The sequence below is a fragment of the Dunckerocampus dactyliophorus genome, chromosome 17 (assembly GCF_027744805.1).
Source record: "Dunckerocampus dactyliophorus isolate RoL2022-P2 chromosome 17, RoL_Ddac_1.1, whole genome shotgun sequence".
NCBI classification, from domain to species: Eukaryota; Metazoa; Chordata; class Actinopteri; order Syngnathiformes; family Syngnathidae; genus Dunckerocampus; species Dunckerocampus dactyliophorus.
In genome coordinates this window covers 9,862,346-9,878,949 of record NC_072835.1, presented here as the reverse complement: position 1 = coordinate 9,878,949, position 16,604 = coordinate 9,862,346, and the positions used below count along the sequence as shown (strand labels likewise).

Sequence of the window (16,604 nt, the reverse complement as noted above, 5' to 3'; positions counted from 1 at the left end):
GAAATCTGGTTAGTCTCGTCCTGTTTGACATCTTAAGATGAATCCGTCTGCCCTTGTAGAGAAATTGGTAATCATCCCGAGGGACCTCAGCCAGACATTTCCCTGTCTGTAGGGAAGTTGAATCATTGTCATGGTACTTCTTGGTATATGTTGATGTTTTTTTTATCTACATCATGCCACAGCATGTCCCTAGACTAACATCATCCCCTGTATGTGTGTGTGTGTTTTAGCCCCCACACCACCAACCACAGGAAGAGTGGGGGTGACAGACAAGAAGTGGATCATGGAGCGGTTAACCTCAGGACATCACAGACTCTGCTCTGGTTGGCTGTTGACAGAATCACAAGGCTTTATAAGCCAGTCGGGAGTCTGCAGCAGCATCACAGGGCAGCGCACAACATCCAGGAACATACTGAGCTCAAACCTCGTCTGACATCCTCGCTCTGCAGCTTCCTGCTACTCCAAACAAGGTCAGAACGAATGTATGAAATCCGAACATCATCTTGGTGCATTGAAGTGTTTGGGTGGCTCTGTGGCTTGATGAAGCTAATACTTGTTTGGTACAAACTACTTTAAATAGCTGCAAGAGCATCTGGAAACTTGTTGTTTAACAAGGTTTGGGGTAGAAGTGTGTGTAGTTCTGAAAAGGTTCTTTTAAAGGCTTGTTTAATACATTTCAATAGTACATAGATCATAACAATGTGAAATTACAATACAACTTGCCAGTTTGGGTAAAGTTTATTTTCTTGCATACAAAAGGAACATCACTCGGCTTGAGCTTGACTGACATCAGTGTCTGGTCTTTTAGGTTTTGTTTGTGAGGCTCAGTAAAAGAAAATCCTTGCAACTTGGTGGAAAGCCAAAGAAACCAGAAGAGTGGCGGCTGAGTGGCAGTAGATTACTAGGCATGGTTTTGGAATGAGATGTTAGCTTTTTCTCTGTGTGTGTGCGTGTGTGTGTGCATGTGTGTGTGTGTGTGTAATTTAGAACTTGGGCCTTCATTTGTCCACATTCTTTTGGTTTTGTTGCGTATGGTCATAATTTAACTCTTTGCTGTATTTCAGTACCAAAAAATAGTAAAACAATTACCCACTCCATTTCCTTGCTTTCCCTCTTGGGGAGTTCAGAGGAAATTCAACAACAACAAAAAGGTAGGCAGAGAAACTCCATACATGCACATTCAAGCATATCCAACACGCTGTGGGTCTGCAGTGCAAACCACAGGAGTTTGACAGAATTTACCAAGATTTGTCAAAATTCTTGAAACGAGTAAACTGATGTTTCATGTTCTGTTGGTTTATTTTGATTATTTTAACAAGTATAAGGCGGAATTTAGCATTATATTTAATATATTTAAGATAAGCAAATTAGTCTAACATAGGTCACATAGGTCATACGTCACATTGGAAGATATTGTTTGGGTAGCTGGTCAAAATGCACTAAGATGACAGTACGAACTGGCCCGAGTCATCAGTGTCAACGCAGACGGTAAAGGCATTATGAGAGACGTACAAGTCAAGGTTTCCCTGAGTTACCCTGTATGAACTACAAAATACATCGCATCTCAGAAGAAGCCAGGCAAGCTCAAAAGTCGAATTCTTCACAGAGATGTAAGATGTCTCGTCATCTTGATTCCTGCAGAAGAGCAGGACGACCCACAATAGACCGGCGTGACCTCCTTAGGTTCAAGAACCCGGAGGTCAAGTGGGAGGTGTTCGGTCCAATTTGGCTTATTTGCGAATATACTGTTAAACATAAACATCACATGACTGTACTGATATCCATCACAGAGTATGACAACTCTTTCGACGCTTATGGTGCTAAAAATGCACGTCTTAAATACGAATATGATGCAAAAATTAGTTATCTGATACTATGCGACATGCATCATATGAACCTAGGTGGTTATGCAGAGAGTAAAGTAATTGGTACATTTCGAAGACAACGAAAAATTGTAACGAGGGAAGACCAGAGAGACCCCTGGTATGTAACAACTATTGTTCTGTTGGAAGACACAACTGTATTTAGTCTGAGTGGTACTTTGATGCTATCCCTTCAAAGGTTAGGTCAAGCTAACCTGACAAGCTCCCGTAAATAGTCGAGGTGTGAAAAAAACTCAAGAAAATTTACTGGAGTTAAGTTGATAAAGCGTCCTGTATGATCTTCTCTGATTTTTCAAGTGCAGGATGGATTAAGTCCAAAAGAACTTGACAGAACTTCATTTCAGATATTTAATCTTGCTTAGATTTTAGTTTTTGCAGTGTGAAAAAAATGTGGACAAAAAAATTGTCATTTTCATGTGAAGAATTGAGTCTTTTGCAGACTTGTCAACATGTACAAAGCTTTCGCACTCTCCATGCATTTTGAACTTTGAATACGCTTTTACGCTTTGCTGTTCGGTCAGCTTGCTTTACATGATTTCCTGTGTGTATACGACTTATTCAGAGGGTGGACAGCCCATCTCCGTGAACGACTTATCTTCCAGTTTCACATCTACTGACTGTTGGCTCGATTGGCTCCAGCTGCACTTCCCTTCTTTTAAGTATCATTGTTCACTTAGGGCGGGAAACTAACAAACTAAATAGTTGACAAGAGTTGCGGTTGCTCAAAGAGTTGACGTCACGTGCTCAATACATTCGTCCCTCACTTTTTCTCAGTTTTTCTAACAATTGCTTAATAAAGGATTGCTGTTTTGTGGTTGACTACAGCCGATTAGTCAAGAAATATGCAAATTTAAGCAAATTGTATGTATTTTTTGCCTAAATTAAGCATTTTCGAGCATAACAATGGCAATATGAACACAAATACAGTACTGTATAAGCCAGTAAGACTAACAACTTGTGAATGTAGTTTGTACGTTGGTCATTAGGTGTCAGTAATTGTTCAGTGAGACCACCACCGAAGCACCAGACTTTGAACAACTGGCTTTTGCTGCAATTGGTTTAAATTATCTCCCAAGAGGCACAATAATAGTAACTAGGGCTGTCAAATGTTTACTAAATATAATCAAATTAATCCGTTTTCAAATGAATTAATCATGATTAATCACCTTTTGCTACTATGCATGAAGTATGCCCATTTTTGCTGTATTTTATGAACAAAAAATTACAGGACACTATTATATATTTGTATGAATTAAGCAAATTATCCAAATGAACTGAAAATTCAAATAAAGCTAAATGATAGCACACAAGTGTAAAAATGTATTTACTTACCACTAGTTTTTTAAACAGTAGCAGAACATTTGAATTACATTTTAACCGTGTTATTGTGAGCCATGCAGGGTTGCGTTCAAAGACATCACGTAAATTTATGTAAGTTAATTTGAATTCACATGTATTGAGTGTAGATACATTTCCTGAGATTCCACTTACTGTTTTTCTTTGTCGTTCTGTTTATTTATACCACACATATACGCATCATAAAGACATTGCTGTGATGTTCCAAGAGTACCTGAGCGCACCTTGCGGACGTCTAGTGACAATGAGGAAGTGTTGATCCCAGGATGAGTGGACTAGGGATGTGTTTATGAGTTGGAGATACATATATGGTGTTGGAATTTCACTGCTGTTGATGTGTTCAGGTCAGAATAAAGTTATTAACGAGCGGCAGACTCTGTGACTCTGGGGGGATGCTAGTATGGCTCCATCTGCCGTCAGGCTTGACATGGAAAATAAAAAAATAAGCGTAATTAATGAAATTAATTAGTTACCGCCGTTAACGCGCTATTTTTGACAGCCCTAATGATAACATAACACTAATAATCATAAACATAACAATAACACAATTTATTGTTGCGGCCATAGCCTACAACAAGCTAAAACTCAACTTTGAACGCCCCATGTCACTTCCTGTCCGCCATCGATTCTGCTCCCCTACAAGGTAAACCGTTTTAAATGATATGATTATTTGATATTATGTATAAAATTAATTATTATATTGGCTATATTTGGTAATATGAATGTAAAGGTGACTATATGGGTGTTATTTAATGTCCAAATAGCTTTAATAATGTTTACAAAATTATTTAGAAGATCGTAAACAGGTTTTATATGCCATAACTACAAAAATATTCCATTTATAAAAAAAGAAATCCTACTTGACGGAAATTCACTTTTCACAGTCGGGTCTTAAGCACGATAAACGAGGGATTACTGTACTGACAAAGAGCGGCTCAGGGGCCATTTGCGGTTTGTGGCTCATTGTTATTTAAACCAAATTTAAACCAAAAGAAACAGCAAACATGGGGAAAATAGAGTGAAAGGCATAATAACAAGAAAAAGCTCAAATGTTGATATTAATAACTAATAACACCAAGCTTTGTCTTTATAAATGTTTCAATTATTCAAGTTGGGGGGAGTACTCAATGAATTTCTTCAGGGTTGGCAGGTCTGCTTTTGATTTATTGACAACACTAAGTTGTTTTATGTTGATATAATAGAAAGACACTATGCAAGAAAATAAAGCAGTAACCGAACATCATTCCAAAACCTGTGCCTCGAATTATCCACACACACACACCAAACTTAGGTAATGTTTTGTGCGTGAAAAATACAATGTATCAGGAAAAAATGGATTGCATTTGATGCGTATGCCTGTGTCTCAAATCGAATACTTCCACCAGTATACCTTAGTTCCTCAGGGCGCAGATTTTGACAATGTAGTACTGTCCCAAGATCCACTCATGTTGCTGTGCACTTTGCAGAAATGCCGTTCGCAGTATATCCCCCAATTGTTTTGCTCTTCCTTCCTTCCTTCCTTTTTAATTGCGAATTGCAACCATTCGAGTTAATCCCTTCCCCTTCTACTACGTAGCCAAGATGGCTACTATTGAGGGCGGTAGGGGTTGATCTCTGCGCAGTCACCGTTTTGGCTCAGTTCGAACACACTTAAAGCACTAAAAAGACTGACTTAAGTACGGAAGTGCACAAATTGAGACATAGTTTGGATATTTAAAGGGATAGTTCGGATTTTTTGACATGAAGTTGTATGACATCCCCATTAGCAGTGTAGTGCATCAACGGTGACTTACCCCCCCACTTCGTTCTGTGGAGAGTTCTGGTCGGATTTCGGTGATGAGGAACGTAGTTCAGGTTAGTTGGTGGGACCGCTTAAGTCAAGAGTTTGGCTTCTCAAAACAATATGCGTTCAAAAGAGTAATACATTTGCATCACGAAAATGCCTCCTCAAAAAAAATCTGACCTCACAATTGCTTGCCGTTGCTTTCTCTCTTCCGTCGTATCACTGCGCGCTGTCGCCTGTCCGTTGTTGTGTATGTGTTCCACAGCGGATGAAGACATGAGAGTGTCGCATCGCAGCAGCCAGCAGCGTCTTCTTGCGTCTTTATCCACGCATGTAAACACTGTGGAACACGTACACGACGATGTACAGGCAACAGCGTGCAGTGATATGACGGAAGAGTGAAAGCAAAGCCGAGCGATTGTGAGGTCCGATTTTTCCGAGGTCCGATCAAAGTCTTTACTTAAGTGGCCCCACCAACTAACCGGAACTGCATTCCTCATCAGCCAGAACTCAGTTCACGGGACGAAGTGGGAGGGAAAGCCACCGTTGATGTACTACACTGCTGATGGGGATGCCATACAACTTCATGTCAAAAAATCCCAACTATCCCTTTAATAGCTTCCTGTACATAGAGGAGAAGCACGTAGGAAGCAAACACAGTCATGTGATTCTGTTAGAATGCAAATACTCAGTTTCACTATTGCTTGTATTGCTATATTTCTGCTATGTGTTTCTTCCCATCTAGACATTCAACGGACAACATGAAAGTGGCCTTTGTTTTTGTTTTGCTCTTTGCTGCAGTTCTTTGCAGACCGGTGAGTCCTTCTTCTTCGTCTTTAATTCCTTTGAGATGTGAAGAGAACTTATGTTTTCAAGCCATTTGAACTTAATCACACTACTTGTAGTAAAACTGTGTGTCCATTCACAGCAATGCTTTGGCTTGGACTCAAAGCTCATATCTTTTTATAATAGTTTTGTATTGACAGGGATTATTTGCTTTCCAGGCAAGAAAATATTCGGACAGTTCTGCAGAGAGCTCAGAAGAAGTGGTGCGTATAAACAAGACAGACCGAGAATGAGACGTTCTCCTTGACTGATGTTTATCTCCTCCGCAGGTGAGACGACCTGCGGCTCCGCTCTTCAGGAAAAAGGTGGCCGAAGTTTCCCGAATCCGTGCAGCAGCTATCAGGGTACGACACTGATTCACTGAGAAGTGATGTTGTACTCGGGATGCACAAAAAAAAAATCAGAAACAAATTGCGGTCTTGGTTGAAAATTAGTTTTGGCATGATGGCCAACATTTTTCCACTCATCCACGTCCCCAAGCGAGCCTGCCTGCCCAGGGCGAGTTGGCGCCGCTGCCCGGGCTCTCCCTGCTGATGACCGATGCCATTAACATTGTGATTTTGTTTTGAAAGTAGGCACATGGCCCTGAGTATGTGTGCGTGTGTGTGTGTGTGTGAGCATGTGTGTGAAAAAGTCATTCCAGAGAAAATTCAAATTTTTTGCTGAATCCTACAGCGCTAATGTAATGCTTCAATGAAATTATTAAAATATGACACTACCACAGTAAATGTGTAACTTCTCACAGGCTTTCCAGAGGTTTTTTGCATCACCTGTTGCCAGTTCAGATGAAAGCACAGACAGCTCTGACGAGGTGAGACATGTAGAATTCAGACATATTGCTGACTTTGTGATATCATGCCTTTGTTTGGCGTTGGTGACGGTTTGGATTTGAGCCTTTTTTTTGTAGCAGGTAGCAGTGGAGACTCCAGCTGTAGTCAACTATGAAACCACTGATCCTGCTGCTTCAGACACGCCCCCTGTCAACAACGAAGATAGTGATGATGACGACGACGACGACGATGAATCGGAGGAAAGTGTGAGTAGAGTACACCATATTTAGTGCTCATCCTTCGCCTTGACGAAGGATGAGCATTTGACTACATTTCATATGATGGGCATATGATGGGATGACAGAGCTAATGGTGATCCCTACAAATAAACACATCTCATTTGACACTTTCTCCATCTCAAAGAAACACATCCATAAACATCAGCAAACAAGCAAGCAGTTATTTGACTTTAAAATACTGCATCTCAATGAAGTAGCGGCCACAGCTGTGGAACTTTGACAGCTTTTTGCTGAAGAACTGCGAAACTTGGTCAAATGCTATGAATAAAGTCAGCAAATAATAACAACATAGCTGCATTATGATTTCTGCCTCCAGGGACATCTGTCACATTCTTCACTCTATCTTTGTCCCTCCAGGACAGTGACGAGGAGGAGGAGGAGGAAGATGAGGAAGACTCCTCAGAGTCGGGCGAGGATTCAACTGTTGCTCCTGAGACCGTGACCCCCGTTGTTGTGACAGATGAGCCCCTGGATGAAACTACAGAGGATCCCCTGGTGCCCACCATCGTCACAGACACAGACTCAGGTCGCGGTGACAGCATGGGGGGGTATCCCAGTGATTACAAGACCTACGTCTATGTGGAGAAGGGCTACCCCAAGGCTCCTTCGCCTTACAAGTCCTACCAATACGTTGACAAAAAAACAGGCTATGACACGCCCACTGACAATGAGGTGGAGAAGTCAGCAAACGTGTACAAGGTTGAGGTAAGATTGGGGCTTTTGAAGTTTTTTCAGCATGAGGTTGTTTCCAACTACAGTGGTACCTCTGTTTTTGTTAGTAATCTAACAAAACAAAATGGCGCAAGGCTACACCGAGTGATGGTGTAGCCTTTAGCCTGGTGATCAAGAAGCTAGCCGGCTAATAATCCACGCTGTTTGCCTGCTGGAATTCCAGCCAGAACTTGTGATCACCTCGCTGCAAGTTTTGAGGCTGGATTGACTGTCGAAGCTGGCGCTTTCGTAGCCAGACAAACGTTTGCGCCTCACAGCGCACAACTACGGTGCATTCAAGGACCGTTACACCAAAGTGCATAATCTCATCACTTGACGGAAGAACATTCTCCATGAAGCATAAAAAAATCTGGGCTTTTTAACAGCGGTACATGTTGATGATTATTGTGAAGGAGACGTGTTTTCTACGGGAAAACAACCTATTTTTGGAGAGGAAAAACATTTCACCAAACATACAGATATTTGCAGGGCTGTGAATACTGAATACTGGATCCACTGTACATCACTTCAATGTTGCTGAACACAAACATGAAATACAGTGGCCCTAAAGGTTCAAAAAGTGAAAAAAGGAAACTGAATACAAGAAAAAGCAAGATTAAACTGAAATCCCAAAATACCAGTTTTCTTTTATGTTAAACCAGTTTGCTTATCTTGAGCGATGTACTAAAATATATTTTAAATATATTACTTAAAATAAGCACAATAATCAGCTTGTTTTAACTTCTCATGTGATAGGATATATTACTTAAAATAAAAACTTGGGTAGTGGCGCTAAGAAAGCACCTTGTTAGCATGTTTGACCTTTAATTCAGATATTGAATTTAATTAACAAAACGCTGAATAGGCGTCTGTTAATGTAACGTGAATCATTGGTATGTCAATGTAACATTAACAGTTATTCAGATAGCCTAAGCAACATAACATAACTAGTTTACTTGCAGCTTGTAATCTGTAGAATACTATTTTATTTTTGGGGGCATTTGTGTTCCGTCTTTCTCAGTTGTCTCACATTGTAAATTTTCAGTAGTACGGGAGTGATTGGAGTAGCAGATGCTGGCACAAAAGCCTAGAGCGCCCTCTCGTGGCTGTCAGTGTGAAAAAAAACATAAGTCGCTCCGGAGTACAAGTCGCAGGACCAGCCAAACCACGAAAAAAAGTGTAATTTATAATCCTTAAAATGCGGTATATACTGTATATGTCTAAGTGGTCTGTAGTCCATAATAACAATCTTCCTTTTTCTTGTTTTCAGACTTATCAAGCCCATTCTGATCTAGAGGAGGATAGCAGCACTCCTGATGAGGAGAGCCAGAATCTAGACACCGCTGGACCTTCTGAGAGCCAGGATGTTCTTCCTGAGGAGGAGGAGGAAGAGGAGGAGAGCGCTGGCACCACTGAAAGCGGAAGCTCCAGCACCCCAGAAGAAGAGGAAGAAACAGAGCAGAGCAGCGAGGAGACGGCAGCCACACCTGGAGCCTCTGACAGCGATTCCGACGAGAGCGACAGCACGGAGAGTGACTCAGATGAGCACGGGATGGGCCCCGAACCCACCGCCGACACGGTGGTCATCACTGCCAAATAAGTCACGCAGGAAGTGTTGTGTGGTGTCGCATAGATTGGTATAATAAAGACTCCATGCCACATTCAAGAGTAATCTTTTCCCTTGTGAGGCACTTTCTATATTTCGCTTTGTACAATCCAATCCAAGCTAACCAGGCGCTCGTATACTACAGTGAAACCTGTTTAAGTCAACGCTGTTTACATAGACAACTGCTCTGAGTTGACAGATGTGGACGTTAACAGGTTGCACTGTAACAAAGTCATTGATAAAGTTCATAGAGTATTTATGCGCTTGGTGCAATTTTCAGATTTTTCTGCTGAATCCAGTCAGAAGATCACTCTAGGCAATCTGTTGGCCTTGGACCTTTTTGCCCTCCATCCTTCCCGTGGGTTAAAATGATAAATAACAAAAAAAAATGTTAGCACCAGCACAATGCAGAGTTAGATCGTAAAATGTTAGCAAAGTTGCATTACAGGCAATGTGCAATTTAAGCCAAATTTGTATAACCATTTCACGCGCCCAATCATTAAGCCATATATTTGCCTCGTTTGTGTGGTTTAACTCATGGCTGTTGTTGCTAATATCAAACCTGCCGGTGTCATCACGTCTTACTTGCGCGGTTTATTGTAATGTATTATTTTGTACCTTGTCTAAAATATGAATAAAATTATTTTACATAAAACCAGATGATCTTCTGTTTGTTTTGTCAAACCTGTCATACAGGAACTTTCAAAAAATGCTTTAATTGAATACGTCAGATCAGTGATTCCCACTACCGCTAAGGTGCACATGTATAATTAACATGTGTATCCCCAACTGCCAATCATAACGTTTGGTGGTGTGCCATGCGATTTTTCTCATGTAATGTATGTGTGCCTTGGCGCCAAGCTTGGGAAAAAATTCAATGAATGATTAGATAAAAATTAAAATCTAATAGAAAATACATTTTATGTCATTTAAAAAAAATATTACATTGCATTACAGAAGAAAGGATTTATATTTATGGATATCATTTTAAAATGAGTGACTTTTAAATCACAGTATCATGCTTATTTTATATATTTCTCCAAATTTTTTGTGGCGCACTTTAAAACGTTTAATGAATAATAAATTAGATATTTAAAAAAAATCATTCAAATTACGGAATTGTAAAAATTAAAATGGAATGAAGTAAATATCTAATAAGCATTCAAATTCTTACATCAGAGAAGAAATACATTCATTGATATCATATACAATTCTTAAAGTTAATGATTTTTCTTGTAATAATATAATTGTCACGATCCGGTTGAGGCTGTCGAGTGCTTGAGGGAAACAGCAGCGTGCAAGTGAAAGTCTTTTCATGGCGCAGGTACTCACAAACAAAAGTACAAAAGGCGACAGAGTGGATGGCTCTGTGGAAAAACAACACAAGACCGTCCAAGGCAGTAACAACAGGTAAGGAAAACGTCTAGGTGACAGCACCGGTGAGGGTACGAGGAACAACAATGAACGACGACGCTGGCTTTTTAACTGCCACTAGTGTTAATTGCCGGCAGCTGGAGTGAAGCGGCTGCCTCTTCCTCCCCGCAGGAAGTACAGCCTGCCAAAATAAGAGCACAGGACAGGAAGTGCTCGCTCCTGTCCTGCGGAACATGACAATAATATTCATATCTTTCAACATTTCAATTTAATATAATAGTATATACTATTATATTATTATTGTATATTATATTTAGCCAACAGCTCAATACATGAGAATATGACAGCAGACAGAGAATTAACTGCTGATTGTGTGTCAGTACATGTCACCAGGTGCTAATGGTGCTAAAGTGTGAGCAAGACCTAACAATATCAAAAGATCTACTGAATAAGTCTAATGGGTCTCCTTCTCTGATGAGTGGTTAAGATGTTTAAGTTATTCAGCTGAACCGATTACTGCAGGTGTGTCCGAAGTGTGGCTCAGGGGCCATTTTCGCTTGCCTTTAGCTTGGTTTTCAGTGCAGGCTAATTTAAGGTACTAGAGTGATTCAATCAATCAGCATTAGGTTATGAAAGCGAGGTGGATGCAAGTGACATTGTATGTTACAAAATTGTTTTTTTTTAGGCTTTTTGTAGTCTTTTTAATGCGCTTTTAAAGATATATTAACATCTGACAGTACATGGAAAAACAATTCAAATCCTTTTTACGCAGTAACACAGTTAATAATCCCACAGTTTGCCAATAAATACAATATTAAGTAACTACTGTATATTGTTCGGAATTGGCAGGCCACCAACATCGTTTGATTAGAAAAACATCAACAATGAACAAACAGATTTTTATAATGTGTTTTTAGTATAGTTATTCACTGTTGGTGAGCTCTGTCTTAGTTGTCGCCTCTTCTTTCAGGTGTGGTTGTCTCTGCCATGTTCATGCTTGTGGTTGCAGGTTTGGGCGTGGGGGTTCTGTTGTCTGTTGTGTCTGTTGCCATGGCAGTGGACGTCAGGGTGGGATCATCTGTGGCAGGAACTTCCTCAGAAGATTCCTCAGAGGATTCCTCGGAAGACTCCTCAGAAGATTCCTCTGAAGACTCCTCGGAGGATTCCTCAGAGGATTCCTCGGAAGACTCGACAGTCTCCTCAGAGGATTCACTTTCAGAAAGGTCTCGGGATTCAGACGAGTCATGTGACTGAGCTGCTTCCGACCCAGAAGAAAGCCAGTCAGCGATCCGGTTGTACCCATCCAGAGATGCTGGGTTTTGGTTTTCAGCGGTGATGCCGGCATGTTGATACCAGTTCTCAGCAATCTTGAGGAGGAATATCACACAAAAAAACATTGAGGAAAATTTAAATAAAATAAAAAAATACACCTATTTTGTACTTTGTCAAACCTGTTGAAACAAGTTCATGTCTTTTTGTTTCCACTTACAATTTAAAGTGCACTGATTAGTTTAGTTTATTGATCCATTTTAATGCCTGATACAACTGAAGTCACATTTGTTTGGACAAATACAATCATGATAACAAATATAGCTCATAAGAGTTTAATTTAAGAGCTGATATCCAGCAACCTCCACGGTTTTCTCGATGATAACCAAAAATGCTCAAGTTCTTACATGAATAGCTATAGCATTGTACTGCAAAAATGTAACTCTTATAAGCTATTTTTGTTGTCATTGTTCTATTTGTCCAAACAAAGGTACCTTTAGTTGTATCAGGCATTAAAATGAACAAGAAACTGAAGAAACAAGAGTGGTCTAATTGTTTTTTCCATGACTGTATGTACATTTGTGATGCTTACTGGTTTGGTAGAGGCTGCAGCAAGAAGGACAATGATAAGGGAACATGATAGAAGCGTCATCTTGGATCGGTTCTAGTCTGCAAAAGCAAAACAAAAAAGATACATGCAACTAAAAACAAGGCTTTGCATGAAAATGACCGGTGTAATGCTGTAGTCATTTTAAAAAAAGGTACAAGTAAGTCAAATAGTTACCTTCCCCTGTGAGACCAGAATAGCTGCGTAGATCTTGGATTTTGTAAAAAAAAAAAAAAAATAGTATACTTTTTGTATGTATGTCTGTGTTTCAGTCCAGAAAGATGTGTGAGTGTTATTTGGGATTAACTGATGCTTAAGTATGCTGTGCAGAGAGGCTGGGCAGGGCTGTGATGGGATTGGAGGGGAGGGTTGAGTAAGAACAGACTTCCTGGGGTGTGCGGTGCGTGAAGAAAGCCTGTAGTTCTCAAAATGCTCAGTTTAAATGTTACAAATATTCATGTTTGGTAATGTTTCTTATGCAAACATCTAGACATAAAATGATTGGGTGGGTTACATTCAGATCACTGGAGCTAGTGGAGAATGTAAAGCTGAGTTACTGGAATGTTATGGTCAAAAGTATGGAGACAAAATATTGATTTATGAAATAATTAACAAATGGAGGAATGCATCCCTTAAGCCTCCTTTTTCATCTTCCCAAGACTTTTTGGATAATTGTGTGCTTCCGACAAGGTGTGCACAGTTGAGGAAAATCATGTTTGACTGTTTCTTAAAGCACGCATTGATGACTTTGGTGTGGAAAAACCCGAGAGCTCTGTTATCAAACATTAACTTCAGTGATCAAAAATGTCTTTTCAGATGAATGCAAGCGAATTCCTGCACAGTGTAAACGTCTTGTAGATGTTCTTGCCAGGAAAGTGGAAGCTGCGTCTATTTTTGTACCAGCATTACTGACCAGCATTTTGGTATGATCCTGGTTTTGGGTTTATAATATTACACTGGATCCCTGCGTATTCGTGATTCAGAATTTGTGGCTCCACCAATTTTTAAAAATTTATTTTTATTTTTTTTCCAAAAATAGATTGTTTTTTTCAGTAGAAGTCTACCGTAAGTCGGTAATAATTTATAAATACGTGATAATACACGCCTGGTCTAGTGGTTAGCATGTTGGCCAACACAGTAACAGTCTGGAGATCGGGAAGATCTGTGTTCGATTCTCCCTTGAGCATTTCTGTGTGGAGTTTGCATGTTCTCCCCGTGCGTGCGTGGGTTTTCTCCGGGTTCTCCGGTTTCCTCCCACATTCCAAAAACATGCATGTTAGGTTAATTGGAGACTCTAAATTGTCCATAGGTATGAATGTGAGTGTGAATGGTTGTTTGTCTATATGTGCCCTGCGATTGGCTGGCGACCAGTCCAGGGTGTACCCCGCCTGTCGCCCAAAGTCAGCTGGGATAGGCTCCAGCATACCCCCGCGAGGAGAAGCGGTATAGAAAATGGATGGATGGATAATACACGTCAAATCTACAACATACATGTACCACTATTTTAAAAAAGCCCACATTTTTCATGTTCATGTCTTTATACTTCGCTGAATGTTTTTTGTCAAGCGTTCGGTGGCATGTGAGAAATAGACATATTTATGGACGTCTCAGCTACTAGGTTTTTTTTGTTATTTGCGGGTGCTTCTTGTACGCAAACCCTGTGATTAGCGAGGCTTTACTCCATGCTTACTTCAAAATGGTTTGATGTACAGTCGTCTCTTTCTACATCGCGGTTCGAACATCGCTCCCTCACTCCATCATGGTTTTTCAAAAATTAATAAATGATCGCTGTTTCGTGGTGGATTATGCCCTAATATGTGTCATAAAATACTGTAAAACATGGATAGTATTCTGGCCACTACCCCTAAGTAATGTTACATGGATGAGACATTACATTACATTACCTTAACATTGCATGGAGTCAGCCATGACATGTACAACAGGATAGAGTGAATAGTTCTCCTCCTATTCCATGTAGAAGTGGCACGTTGTAGGCTTCTTACATTGTCTTTCTTCCCCACTTCATTTGAATTAGTTAAATCCTCGTGTCCCTGCGGTGATCCCGTAAACAAAGTGTAAACAAAGAATAATAGGCGTGTAAAGGTGACTATAGGGGTGTTATTTCATGTCTACAGTGCTCTAATAATGATAAAAACTGTATTTACATAGTCATAAACAGGTTTTCTATGTTCTAACTACAAAAATATTCCATTTATTCATAATGAATCCTTCTTTGTGTGAGTTCAGTTATCACAGTCGGGTCCGGAACCAATTAACTGCTATAAATGAGGGACAAATGTAATCAAGTGTTATGTACTAATTAATGCAGGCTTTAAGTCAATCTGATAAACATAGCCTATGTAATATTTGCCTTCTACGTTGGCTGATGTGCAGATATTCCAGACGCAAAAAATCTGAAAAATTGGCACAGGATGTTTGGCAGACTTGTTTTTTTAGTGTTAGTGTTAGTTTTACTGCTTTTGGCTCGACTGATCTGATAACTGTGAAGTTTGTCATGGCGACCATGTGACTGAGGTACTGTATGAAAAGTGCTATTTGATGAAACGGAGAATTTATTCATCATTTAGGCAGACTTGAGTGTCAGTCTGTGGAATTTTACAGTAGAGTAAGATTTTTATAAGTGTGTATGTGTACGTCTGTGTGACACAACTGTGTTACTCCACTCGTGAAGTCACGACTGTACTTTCCGCTTCCTGTTACTTCAGTGTGAATCATTAAAAGGAGGAGTTAATAAACAGGTTTTAAGAGACACAGATGAACCGACATACTAATCGTGAGCAGTGTGGCGGGGATCTGCACTAAATGCCTTTTTCTTCAAGAATGCAGCAGTGGGGTCTGCATCACCAGATGCAGAAACACCAGCGCATATACTGAAGCTTTATGATAGATGGGATTATTTGTTGTTGTTTCAACTATGTTATAATAAAAACTACATAAAACATGAATACATAGCATACAATAAAATGCAATATAGTAAAATGCTATGAAGAGGGCAAAAATGCCAGCATGACATTTTTAAAATACATCATAGTCAGTGAATATTAACTGTCAACAAAAGTTGAACAAATGACCTGGATATAGTTGGGTATCGATTACATATTACCCGATACCTGTGCCAAATCATTACTTTTAAAACTGCGCCAGAGCCGGCACTTAAAAAAGGAAAACATACATATTTTACCCGCCCCCCAAAAAGCTTTTATTCTTATATTATTATTATTATTCATTATGTCACATGGAAGCTTAACAGAATAGTAATTCAGTCATATAAATACAATGATAATTAAGTAACAAATTCACCATTACAGTATGAAATAAAATGTGTCAAGTTGCCAAGTTCTTTTGGACTAAAGCCAACCTGCACTTGAAAAGGCTGAGAAAACCGTCAGGGACACTTTATCAAGCCAACTCCAGTAAATTTACTCGAGTTTTATTATTATATATTTATTTATTATTTAGTAGCCAGAAGGGGAATATACCAAATCTCAGAGTTATAGGAAGTGATAACGCCCAGTTTTTATAGATTTTTCCTCAGCTTTTAATTGCATCCAACTGCATATTTTAGTCGTAAGACTGAAGAGCATTCACAGCATTGAGCCTGGCCTCATATCATGGTTGATGGACTTTTTATCAGTCCGGTCGCAGCATGTGAGAGTAAACAGTGTTTTATCTGATGTTCTTTTATCTTCCACTGGGTCGCCACAGGGGTTTGTCCTCTCCCCTCTTTTACTTGTCTTGTATACCAATGAGTGCCAAACTCCATACCCGAGGCAGCATATCCTCAAATCTGCAGATGACTCTGCGATTGTGTCTCTTCTTAGGGATGGTGACTCTGATCATGACCTTGAAGTGTCTGAATTTATGGACTGGTGAAGCACGTCCTTCTTAAATGTGAACGTGTCAAAAACCAAGCAGATGATTGTAGATTTTAGGAAGAATCCTACGGTCTTCTCACCTGTTGTCATTGATAATCAGCTTGTTGAGGTGGTTCAGCAGTACAAATATCTGGGGAACGGTGCTGGACCACAGGCTTACATTCGAGTCTCAGGTGGCAGCCATATGTCAAAATACATCAGAGG

General features: G+C 39.9%; 2 protein-coding genes across 3 annotated transcripts; one reads left to right on the top strand and one right to left on the bottom strand.

The window, feature by feature from the left end:
• Nucleotides 1–344: 344 nt before the first annotated feature.
• On the top strand, nucleotides 345–9,826 carry spp1 (secreted phosphoprotein 1). 2 transcript variants are annotated; one of them, XM_054757323.1, is made up of 8 exons: nucleotides 345–470; nucleotides 5,768–5,837; nucleotides 6,027–6,071; nucleotides 6,138–6,212; nucleotides 6,614–6,679; nucleotides 6,779–6,904; nucleotides 7,295–7,642; nucleotides 8,919–9,826. In XM_054757323.1, exons 2-8 carry the CDS (start codon nucleotides 5,784–5,786, stop codon nucleotides 9,246–9,248), a joined length of 1,044 nt encoding a protein of 347 aa, XP_054613298.1. In that variant the 5' UTR covers nucleotides 345–470; nucleotides 5,768–5,783; the 3' UTR covers nucleotides 9,249–9,826. The 2 variants fall into 2 exon arrangements, with proteins under 2 accessions (XP_054613298.1, XP_054613297.1); XM_054757322.1 differs by having other exon boundaries at nucleotides 6,776–6,904.
• Nucleotides 9,827–11,319: 1,493 nt separating this feature from the next.
• On the bottom strand, nucleotides 11,320–12,812 carry LOC129170169 (uncharacterized). Its single transcript, XM_054757439.1, has 3 exons — nucleotides 12,682–12,812; nucleotides 12,490–12,566; nucleotides 11,320–11,995 (listed from the first exon to the last, which is right to left on the bottom strand). The coding sequence occupies exons 2-3, from the start codon at nucleotides 12,547–12,549 to the stop codon at nucleotides 11,576–11,578; spliced, it is 480 nt and encodes a 159-aa protein (XP_054613414.1). The 5' UTR covers nucleotides 12,550–12,566; nucleotides 12,682–12,812; the 3' UTR covers nucleotides 11,320–11,575.
• Nucleotides 12,813–16,604: the final 3,792 nt, after the last annotated feature.